Genomic DNA, 11,561 nt, shown 5'->3' with positions numbered 1-11,561 from the left:
CCACCCAGGGGCTCCCTGATGTCTTCCTACGTCATGGCCACTGTCCTTGGCCCTCAGCTGACATCAGCAGTTAATCTGTTCCTCTGAGCTGATTAGCTCTGTTTATCTGCTCAGCTGCTGTTAGCCACCTGCACACACTGACACTGTAAAGCACTGTCACTGTAAGACACGGTAAGACACTGTAAAACACTACACGGTAAGACACTGAAACACTCACTGTAAGACACTGTAAAACACTCACTGTAGAACACTGTAAAGCACTATACATGGTTAGACACTAGGACACTGTAAAACCTTGTCACTGTAAAACACTGTAAAGCACTTTCACTGTAAGACAGTAAGACACTGTCACTGTAAGACACGGTAAGACACTGTAAAACACTACACAGTAGGACACTGAAACACTCACTGTAGAACACTGTAAAGCACTATACACGGTTAGACACTGTAAGACACTGTAAAACACTGTCACTGTAAAACACTGTAAAGCACTTTCACTGTAAGACACTAAGACACTGTCACTGAAAGACACGGTGAGACAATGTAAAACACTGTCACTGTAAAACACTGTAAAGCACTTTCACTGTAAGACACTGTCACTGTAAAACTGTAATACTCTGTAAAGCACTATGCACGGTTAGACACTGTAAGACACTTAAACACTGTCACTGTAAGACACTGTAAAACACACTGTCACTGTAAGACACTGTAAAACACTGTCACTGTAAGACACTGGAAACACACTGTCACTGTAAGACACTGTCACTGTAAGACACTTTAAAGCACTGTCACTGCACACAGTAAGACACTGTAAAACACGGTAAACAATGTAAAGCACTCACTGTACACGGTAAGTCACCGTCACTGTAAACTGTCAGACAATGTAAATCACTGCAAAAATACTGTATGACACTATGAAACACTACATGACTTTGCAAAACAGTGAAATAGTATCACTGTACACTGAAATAAATTGTAAAACACTACAAAAAGTTGTCACTGTACATTGTAAAATACTACTAGACATGGTCAAACACTGTAATAACACTATAAGGCACTGTTCTTAAAATATTAGCGCCCCCATTTATACCTTTGGATATACCTCTTTAACAACATATTACTGTATATAACTGCCCTGTATATACCCTCCTGGATATATATGTATGTAGTCCTGTCTATACCTCCTGTATATCCCTCTGTATACTTCATTTGGTACCCCTGTATACACCTATATACCCATGTATACCCCCCTGTATACACCTGTGAATACCTCACTTGGTACCCCTGTATACACCTGTATACCCCTGTGTGTACCACTGTGTGTACCCCTGTGAATACTTCACTTGGTACCCCTGTGAATTTTTATTCCTTTCTTTGGCTGAAAACATGCCCCTGTGTGAACCCCTGTGTGTACCCCTGTGTGTACCACTGTGTGTACCCCTGTGAATACTTCACTTGGTACCCCTGTGTATACACCTGTATACTCCTGTGTATACCCTGGTGTATACCCCTCTGTATACCCCTGTGTAAACCCCTCTGAATACCCCTGTGTAAACCCCTCTGAATACCCCTGTGTATAGCCCTGTGTATACCCCTGTGTATAGTCTTGTGTATAGCCCTGTGTATACGCCTGTGTATAGTCTTGTGTATACCCCTGTGTATACACCTGTATACTCCTGTGTATACCCCGGTGTATACCCCTCTGTATACCCCTGTGTAAACCCCTCTGAATACCCCTGTGTATAGCCCTGTGTATACCCCTGTGTATATTCTTGTGTATACCCCTGTGTATATCCCTGTGTATACCCCTGTGTATAGTCTTGTGTATACCCCTGTGTATAGCCCTGTGTATACCCCTGTGTATAGTCTTGTGTATACCCCTGTGTATAGCCCTGTGTATACCCCTGTGTATAGCCCTGTGTATAGCCCTGTGTATACACCTGTGTATAGTCTTGTGTATACCCCTGTGTATAGCCCTGTGTATACCCCTGTGTATAGTCTTGTGTATACCCCTGTGTATAGCCCTGTGTATACCCCTGTGTATAGTCTTGTGTATACCCCTGTGTATACCCCTGTGTATAGCCCTGTGTATACCCCTGTGTATAGCCCTGTGTATAGTCTTGTGTATAGCCCTGTGTATAGCCCTGTGTATACCCCTGTGTATAGTCTTGTGTATACCCCTGTGTATAGCCTTGTGTATAGCCTTGTGTATAGCCCTGTGTATAGCCCTGTGTATAGTCTTGTGTATACCCCTCTGTATAGTCTTGTGTATACTTGTGTTGAAATGTCCAGAACAGCATTGATGATTAAAGATGAGTCAGACAGTTTTGTGTCAGTCACGATCTCTTTATAGGTTTTATCGTACACAGTGGAGCGACTACAAGCTCCAACCAACCAACAACAACTGGCTGAAAACATCACAACTCTCCATTTCACAAAGAAAAAACAGAAACATGGAAATATTACAACATATATCTGAAAACTGAATTTCTCTTTACACTGACCCTTTACTCACTACACAAGCGGATGGATTTATCTCTCGTCTGTGTATTAAGAGTATAAAACACTCTTTTTTCATCGCTCTGACAGGGAACCAGACGGCCACCGCACCTACAGGTGTTAGCATTGAAGTTAGCATTAATGTTAGCTAGCATTCCTTCACTGAAGCTGTGATCGTTGACAAAGTTAATTGACAAACCTTAAAAACTCTGTGAAAGTTAGAATATGTGACTGGACTTAAAAACTGAACAATTGTGAGAAAGATGTGACCAAGTGAAGTTGCATGAATCTTATTAGCTGCGTATGAACCTGTATAAACGTGTGTATATATAGCCAGATCGGGTATTTCTGATATTTTGGCCGTCTGTTTCCACGTCAACCAACCGATCCAAGGTCAGACAGCAACAGAAATGCCAAAGCCCAACTGACACTTGATGACTGAGACGCCACCATGTGGACATAAGAACAGCTGATGAGGATGCATTCATTGAACTGAGAACGCAACATGTTTGGCAAGAATCCCTCAAAATTAAAAAATATAATTTAAAATGCCACCGCCTTTAATCAATGTCAGACATGATTGATATGTATGAGCTGACCACTGTCTTACAGGCCTGATGGTGTCTGACAGGAAGCAGTCATGAGGGGGGGGGGGGGGGGGGGTAATTTAATATTTGTATATCATTTTGAATCCCAACCCAGATGTTTTATTTACAGCAGCAGGTTTCTGTTCCTCCTGATTAAAAATAAACTCTGTTTAACATATTTACACAATGAAAAGTTTCACATAAACAGCAACTTCAAACGACTTGTTCACTTTGAGTGTGTATGTGTGTGTATGTGTGTGTTTCATGTCATATTTTAACACATGTATGATGGCGTATGTACAGACAGTGGAGATGACCTCTGGGGGGGGGGGGGGGGGGGGGGGGTGACCTCAGTCCTCTGTGGTTAGCGGGGCTCTATCTCAGGTGGCCTCGGCTGCGTCCCCGCCCTCCTCCACCTGGTTGGTGTTTCCTAGTGACTTCAGCTTGGCGAGCTGCTCCATCATTGTCTCCTTCACTCCCTTCTCCAGCAGCCATCCTTCGCTCTCACACTCCGGGTTCTCGGGGTCCTCCATCGTCTCCAGAGCCGTAGTGAGGTACTTCAACCCCGCCATGTCTGCTGACTGACACATACACACACAGACACACAGGCACACACACACACACACACACGTTTAGTATATCGGATCATATATGTCACGCCACATCAAGATGGTGTGCACTCTAGGCTCACAGCCCTCATTGTTAAACCTGAACTCTGACTTGACTAACTCTGAACTAACTGGACTAACTCAACTCTGACTGGACTAACTCTGAACTCTGACTGGACTAACTCTGAACTATAACTGGACTAACTCTGAACTAACTGGACAAAATCTGAACTCTGACTGGACTAACTCAGAACTCTGACTGGACTAACTGAACTCTGACTTGACTAACTCTGAACTCTGACTGGACTAACTGAACTCTGACTGGACTAACTGAACTCTGACTTGACTAACTCTGAACTCTGACTGGACTAACTGAACTCTGACTGGACTAACTGAACTCTGACTTGACTAACTGAACTCTGACTAGACTAACTGAACTCTGACTGGAGTAACTCTGAACTCTGACTAGACTAACTGAACTCTGACTGGAGTAACTCTGAACTCTGACTAGACTAACTGAACTCTGACTGGAGTAACTCTGAACTCTGACTAGACTAACTGAACTCTGACTGGAGTAACTCTGAACTCTGACTGGAGTAACTCTGAACTCTGACTAGACTACCTCTGAACTATAACTTGACTAACTCTGAACTAACTGGACTAAATCTGAACTCTGACTGGACTAACTCTGATACTAACTCTGAACTCTGACTTGACTAACTGAACTCTGACTGGACTAACTGAACTCTGACTGGACTAACTGAACTCTGACTGGAGTAACTCTGAACTCTGACTAGACTAACTGAACTCTGACTGGAGTAACTCTGAACTCTGACTGGAGTAACTCTGAACTCTGACTGGACTAACTGAACTCTGACTGGAGTAACTCTGAACTATAACTGGACTAACTCTGAACTAACTGGACAAAATCTGAACTCTGACTGGACTAACTCAGAACTCTGACTGGACTAACTGAACTCTGACTTGACTAACTCTGAACTCTGACTGGACTAACTGAACTCTGACTGGACTAACTGAACTCTGACTTGACTAACTGAACTCTGACTAGACTAACTGAACTCTGACTGGAGTAACTCTGAACTCTGACTAGACTAACTGAACTCTGACTGGAGTAACTCTGAACTCTGACTAGACTAACTGAACTCTGACTGGAGTAACTCTGAACTCTGACTGGAGTAACTCTGAACTCTGACTAGACTACCTCTGAACTATAACTTGACTAACTCTGAACTAACTGGACTAAATCTGAACTCTGACTGGACTAACTCTGATACTAACTCTGAACTCTGACTGGACTAACTCTGAACTCTGACTTGACTAACTGAACTCTGACTGGACTAACTCTGAACTCTGACTTGACTAACTGAACTCTGACTGGACTAACTGAACTCTGACTGGACTAACTGAACTCTGACTGGACTAACTCTGAACTCTGACTGGACTATCTGAACTCTGACTGGACTAACTGAACTCTGATACTAACTCTGAACTCTGACTGGACCAACTGAACTCTGACTGGACTAACTGAACTCTGACTGGACTAACTCTGAACTCTGACTGGACTAACTGAACTCTGACTGGACTAACTCTGAACTCTGACTGGACTAACTGAACTCTGACTGGACTAACTGAACTCTGACTGGACTAACTGAACTCTGACTGGACTTACTCTGAACTCTGATACTAACTCTGAACTCTGGCTGGACTAACTGAACTCTGACTGGACTAACTCTGAACTCTGATACTAACTCTGAACTCTGGCTGGACTAACTGAACTCTGACTGGACTAACTCTGAACTCTGATACTAACTCTGAACTCTGACTAGACTAACTCTGAACTCTGATACTAACTCTGAACTCTGACTAGACTAACTCTGAACTATAACTTGACTAACTCTGAACTCTGACTGGATTAATTCTGAACTCTGATACTAACTCTGAACTCTGACTGGAATAATTCTGAACTCTGACTAGACTAACTCTGACTGGAGTAACTGAACTCTGACTGGAATAACTCTGAACTGGAGGAAATAGAGAAGAGAATTAAACAGATCTGAGAGCAGTAAAGTTCCTACAAACGTGATTGAGTTCATGATGTTGTTCTGAATCTGCCGTCTGTCATGACTCTTCAGGTCAAACTTGTTGTTTTGACCCACTTAACGAATCGCTTCTCACTCTCAGGACCTGTCCCTCATCCTGCTCTTCCCAGAATGCAACCTGTTGCTGCTGCAGGCAGATTACCCCCCCCTAACGAATAGTTCCTGATCCTCTGTGAGCCTGACCATCTTTCAGTGGTTTAACACGCACCTCAGGCAACGAAACCACAAGAAACCCTGATGGAAAGGCTTGAAATCAGTGTGATGCTTCATCTGGACCCTGTTTGTCTCTGAGCTGCAGTTAAAGCAGGAGCCCCCAACAACATTTACACATACAAAAACATTCATCATGCAGCTAATAAAGCACTTAACCTAATCACTCCCTAATCAATTATTCTGTTAATCTGGTTAATTTACTGCAGGTGTGCCGAGTTGATCTTATTTATCCTACGTTCACCTCCAGGAGGCCCCACCCCTATCCCTCCTGTCCAATGAAACACTTTCTTACATTATCAGGTGTGAAGAATACAAACAAACTGATTGATAGGGTAGCGCAGAGCTTTTAACTACAAGACGTCCAGTGAGTTAATGGTCCCAGTAAAGAAAGAGTCCAGCAGATAACTGCATAAAAATCATGAATTTACATTTTGACATTCATTTTTTAAAGATATAAGATGCTAATCGTTGAGACGGCTAGCATGGACAGAGACGCGCTAGCTGCGTCCACTTGTCTCCATGTTAAACTAAGCTAACCAGCTAAATGTTGGACTGTTCCTTAAAGTCCTAGATGCTGATTGGCTGAAGCGTTTTGTGTGCTTCTTACCTCCAGGATGATGGTGGCGAGGATGAGCACTCCGATGCTGTTCATCATGCTACTGAAGTAGTAGAAGAGGGCCTCGCGGCAGCCCCGGGTCCAGATGTTGAGCTCCTCAATGCGGTGGTCGTAGTCGTAGTGGGCGGTGTTGTTGGTCAGGTGATGCTGGATGCAGGGCCGAGGCGACCCGGGGTTACAGCAGCTGAACGGGACGCTGTCCATCAGGTATTTCCCCTCCACGTTACTGAGGACACGACTGCAGGAGAGAGTCAGAGTTAATATTCGCTGAGACCGACGCCTGGCTGGCTGGGGGTCACCACCATGGTGGATCGATCGCATAAATCGTGTCTTTGTAGTCATTTAATGTCTCTTTGTAGTCATATATCGTGTCTTTGTAGTCATTTAATGCCTCTTTGAAGTCATTTATCATCTCTTTGTAGTCATATCGTCTATTTCTCATCATTTAACATCTCTTTGTAGTCATTTAATGTCTCTTTGTAGTCATACTGTCTCTTTGTAGTCATTTATTGTCTTTTTGTAGTCATATATTGTCTCTTTGTAGTAATTTAATGTCTCTTTGTAGTCATATATTGTCTTTTTGTAGTAATTCAATATCTCATTGTAATAATTTATCATCTCTTTGTAGTCATATATCGTCTCTTTGTAGTCATTTATTGTCTTTGTAGTACATTTGTCAAAAGAAAGAAACATATTGCCGATAAAGTAAAGGAGCGAAAAAATAGAAACAAGTGTTAGGTCCTCATCTGAGTAAAGTAGTAGCTGTTCAGCAAACATATATTAAGAACAACAGTGCTATGATCAAAGAGCTACAGGTAAGAACATAGAAGTGCTTTTTTGGGCGGGTCGAGGTGAAGTCTGAACAGGTGAGTCTTGAGTCTTCTGTGGAAGATGGCAGTGACTCTGCTGTCCTGACGTTGGTCGGGAGTTCGTTCCACCACTGAGGACCAGAACAGAAAAGAGTCTGGACTTTGCTGAGCCACATTTGTTTGATTTCAGCGATGGTGGTACCAGCCGGCCAGCTGAAGTAGAGGAGTGAAGTGCTCCCTTCAGGGCGTGTGGTTTGACCAGTGTTTGAAGGTAGATGGGTGCCGTTCCATTGATGGCCCTGAAGGCCAGTGTCATCGTCTTGAATTGGATGCGTGCTGCAACAGGGAGCCAGTGGAGGTCACGGAGGAGGGGGTCACATGGGAGAATTTGGGTAGATTGAAGATAAGGCGTGCTGCAGCGTTCTTAATACGCTGCAATGGTTTAATCGCAGAGGCCGGGCGTTCGGCCAGGAGAGAGTTGCAGTAGTCAAGGCAGGAGATGACCAGTGCTTGGACCAAGAGTTGCGTTGCGTCCTTTGTGAGGAGGGTCCGAATCCTGCGGATGTTGTAGAGGGCAAATCTGCAAGATCGGGCCACAGCAGTGATGTTGGGGGTGCAGGATAGTTGGTCATCGAGGATTACACCCAGGTTCCTCGCAGTTGACGACGGCAATACTGTGATGCCCTCGACAGGGACCGACAGGTCCATGCGAGGGCAGTCTTTCCCTGGGATGAAGAGGAGTTCGGTTTTATGCAGGTTAAGCTTGAGGTGATGTGCAGTTGTCCAGACAGAGATGTCAGCCAGACAGTCCGAGATGCGAGTTGCAATGTGAGTGTCGGAGGTTGGAGGAAAAGAGAGGAACAGCTGGGTGTCATCTGCGTAACAAAGGTATATGGATCTCTTTGTAGTCATTTATCGTCTCTTTGTAGTCATTTAACGTCTCTTTGTAGTCATTTAACATCTCTTTGTATTCATTTAATGTCTCACATTACCACTCCACTGATAGTCACTGCTGGGACCCTCAGGGTGTCCAGGACTTGATAGAAGTAATTTTACTTTATATTAAGTGGCCCACTAGAAAGGTTGCTTGGCAACAGTACTCATAAAAATGGCCGCTGCTCTGACTGTCCTGCTGTGTTGATTTGAATGTCCCTTCTTCTCTGTTTTACTTCTGTTACAAACCTTTGAGCTCCTCCTCTGATAGAGAACAATAAACAACTTCACCACAAAGCTTTGCAAAAATGTACAGAAAACAGTGACGGGCTTAGTTTAGAACCCTGAGGAACACCCTTTAGTATGAGTAGGAAGGAAGAGGAAGACCAGCAGATAATAAAACTTGCTTACAGCAATGTATAAAACAGTGTCTTTCACATTCAAATCACTTCATGATTAGTAGAATCTCCACAGTTCTTCAGACGCAACAACAACAACAACCACCGTCCTGACAATTCTATATAAGAGTCCGAACCATTATTGAAGTTGAACCTGTGGAGGTTGTGAGGCTCGTGGCTGACAGGAGGTTCAAACGGAATGCCAGAGCTGTCAGCCATCAAGCTCCTCCTCTGTGGAACCATCTTCTGGTTCTGGAGGCAGACACCGTTCCCACATTTAAGAGGAGGCTTAAAACTTTACTCTTTGACAACGCTTACACTAAGGGCTGGCTCCGGTTGGCCTTGAACCAGCAGTTATGGTATAGGCCTAGACTGCTGACTCTCTCTCTCTCTCTCTCTCTCGACCGTGGTGGAACCTGATCGTCACTGCACCGACACCATGGTCTTGCGTGACTCTTACCGCTAGTATTTTTGAGGCGGTTGACTATTGATTAAATAAATTGATTAAAATCTGCATCTCTACTGTTACTAACTTGACTGCTTACTGGCCTGATGTTGAAGCACCATATTGTTGCTCCACCTGCCGCTGTGTTAATACTCCTGTTAATACTGCTACTACTGTTATTACTACTACTGCTGTTAATACCATTACTACTGTTAATACAACTACTGCTGTTAATACTACTACTTCTGTTAATACTACTACTGCTGTTAATACTCCTACTGCTGTTAATACTACTACCAACACCAAATCCAGATGGACCCCAGGTCCTGGTCTGCTCCAGATCTCTGCCCTAAAGGCAGTTTTTTCTTTCCACTATGTGGCGCTGTAACTCTGCTCCTGGAGTGACCAGAGATATGAAACCACCAGATATCTGAAACCACCAGAGACCTGCAGCCACAGACTGGCATGTTTCTTACGCTTGCAGGTATCTGGTGTTGCGTGTTTTTTTAGCTCTTTGGTTTAACCTTGTCATGTTAGCGGTGAGTAATCTGAGTGGAAATCAGATCCTGACAGATTATCGTCTTAGAGCGGAGAAGCGGCTTCATCGACCTCCTGCACGGGAACTTTTACCTCCTTAATTCCCTCATTTATCCTCCACTGACCCCTTTAAGGAAGTTTAAAGTTCACATATTGGATATTAGAATCTGGCCTTGATAGGAAGCACCTAAATGAGTTGAGAGAAACTGAAGACTGAAGTTAGAAAGTCAAGTTCGATTAAGTTTCTGTCTCAATCTTTGTAAAGACACAAAGTTGTTTGCAGTTGATCATCATCGTTTCTAGAGCCGCAGCTTATGATGTTGATCAGTTTATTGATTGTTCGTCTATAAAACACAACTGGACTGAACAGCTGATTGGTTACTCACTCTTTCACCAGGTCGTTGCTCATGTCTAGATAGCGGTTGCTGATCCACTGCACCTCAAACCAGTCCCTGAAGTTGTTGTTGCCGCAGCAGCGGAACTCGATCTGCGTCATGTCCAGCGTCCTCTTCATGAAGCAGCGTCCCGGCGTGTCCGTGTCCTTGTAGAACTTGATGCTGTTCTTCAGGCCCTCGGCGAGCGTCAGGTACACGGCGAACTGCATGAGGAAGCAGAGCAGCGCCGTCAGCAGCAGCAGCGCGTTGAAGCCGCAGCACAGCAGCAGGTATGGCTTCAGCATCGGCTTCCATTTGGCGAACTTGATGGGGTCCAGAGAGTCGTGGCACACCTTCCCCCCGAAGGCGTTGACCCCACAGGCCAACAAGCCCACCAGGATCAGCAGGTTGGGCACTAAGTGGCTCTCGTTGTTGTCCATCATCTCGCTCCTCTTCCGCAGCTCGATCTTGAAGAAGATGCCGAGGCTGAAGAGGAGGATCCCCACAATGACAGAGAGCCAGTAGATCATCCACAGACCCTGAGCCAGCTTCACCCGCTTTTGCAGGTTGAACTTCACCGGCATGAATGGCATTTTAGCCTCTTGGTGATATCGAAACACTCAGCTGAAATCAAAGGTCACTAAAAGTCTGGTACAAGTAAGAAAACCTCCAGTGAGCAGTTTGAGAATCTGTCAGAGTTTCACAGTTAATCCGTTCCAGAAAGAAGCCAGAACTCCTGGTTTCAGACCCATAATGCCAAGCTGCAGGTCAGGACAGTCCATAGCACTGGGGGGGCAGAGGCGTCTGCCATCACATCAACCAAATATTCACATAAAACCCGTGATGTCGGCTGGCGGTGGGCTCCTCTAGCTGACAGAAAAGACGAAGGTGTGAATGTGAGCTGGAAATCGTCATCCTGAACCTCCGATGGGTCCTGATCCCATTAACAGCAGATCAGCTGCTGCCTCTAATCCCACGATTAACTGCTAATTGGTTTGATGTTAAGCAGCAGCTTCCTGCGATGGGCGGGGCAGCTCACAGAGTTCACCTGGATCACCTCCTGCAGGTGTGCCTCAGAGACAGGAAGTAACAAAAGACTAGAAACGTTCTGTGATGAGGCTGTTAAAGGGACAGTTGTTCTTCTTTTCAAGAACTACAGTAGAAACCGCAGGAGGCCCAGAACACACCAGACTGATCCTGGTTCAGACTCAAGTATAAGAGTCAGATCAGGTAATCATAGATGCTCGTCTTTCACCACGTGTGATGTAATCACTGCTTTTTTGTCAATCTGTGTTCTGTAACCTGCTGCTGGAATACTGATGGTTATCCGAATACCCATGAGCCTCTGCAGCTGTTGCTATAGAGAAAAATCCAGTCAGTGTCGCCATGGTGGTTACTGAATTCAACTAATCTTCATCATCC

At 44.6% G+C, this 11,561-nt stretch overlaps 1 protein-coding gene across 1 annotated transcript; it reads right to left on the bottom strand.

Moving 5' to 3' along the window:
• Window positions 1-2,337: 2,337 nt before the first annotated feature.
• prph2b (peripherin 2b (retinal degeneration, slow)) lies at window positions 2,338-11,048 on the bottom strand. Its single transcript, XM_084021474.1, has 3 exons — window positions 10,152-11,048; window positions 6,635-6,881; window positions 2,338-3,667 (listed from the first exon to the last, which is right to left on the bottom strand). The coding sequence occupies exons 1-3, from the start codon at window positions 10,730-10,732 to the stop codon at window positions 3,467-3,469; spliced, it is 1,029 nt and encodes a 342-aa protein (XP_083877600.1). The 5' UTR covers window positions 10,733-11,048; the 3' UTR covers window positions 2,338-3,466.
• Between the last annotated feature and the right edge of the window lie 513 nt (window positions 11,049-11,561).

This window comes from Eutrigla gurnardus, assembly GCF_963514095.1.
Source record: "Eutrigla gurnardus genome assembly, chromosome: 11".
Lineage (NCBI taxonomy): Eukaryota > Metazoa > Chordata > Actinopteri > Perciformes > Triglidae > Eutrigla > Eutrigla gurnardus.
This window is presented reverse-complemented; position numbering and strand designations above follow the sequence as displayed.

Coding starts and splice junctions, on each gene's coding strand:
- prph2b (XM_084021474.1), bottom strand. CDS start 10,732: ATGCCATTCATGCCGGTGAAGTTCAACCTGCAAAAGCGGGTGAAGCTG. Junction 6,882..10,151: donor AGCAACGACCTGGTGAAAGA/GTGAGTAACCAA, acceptor TCTCTCCTGCAG/TCGTGTCCTCAGTAACGTGG. Junction 3,668..6,634: donor TCGCCACCATCATCCTGGAG/GTAAGAAGCACA, acceptor TGTATGTGTCAG/TCAGCAGACATGGCGGGGTT.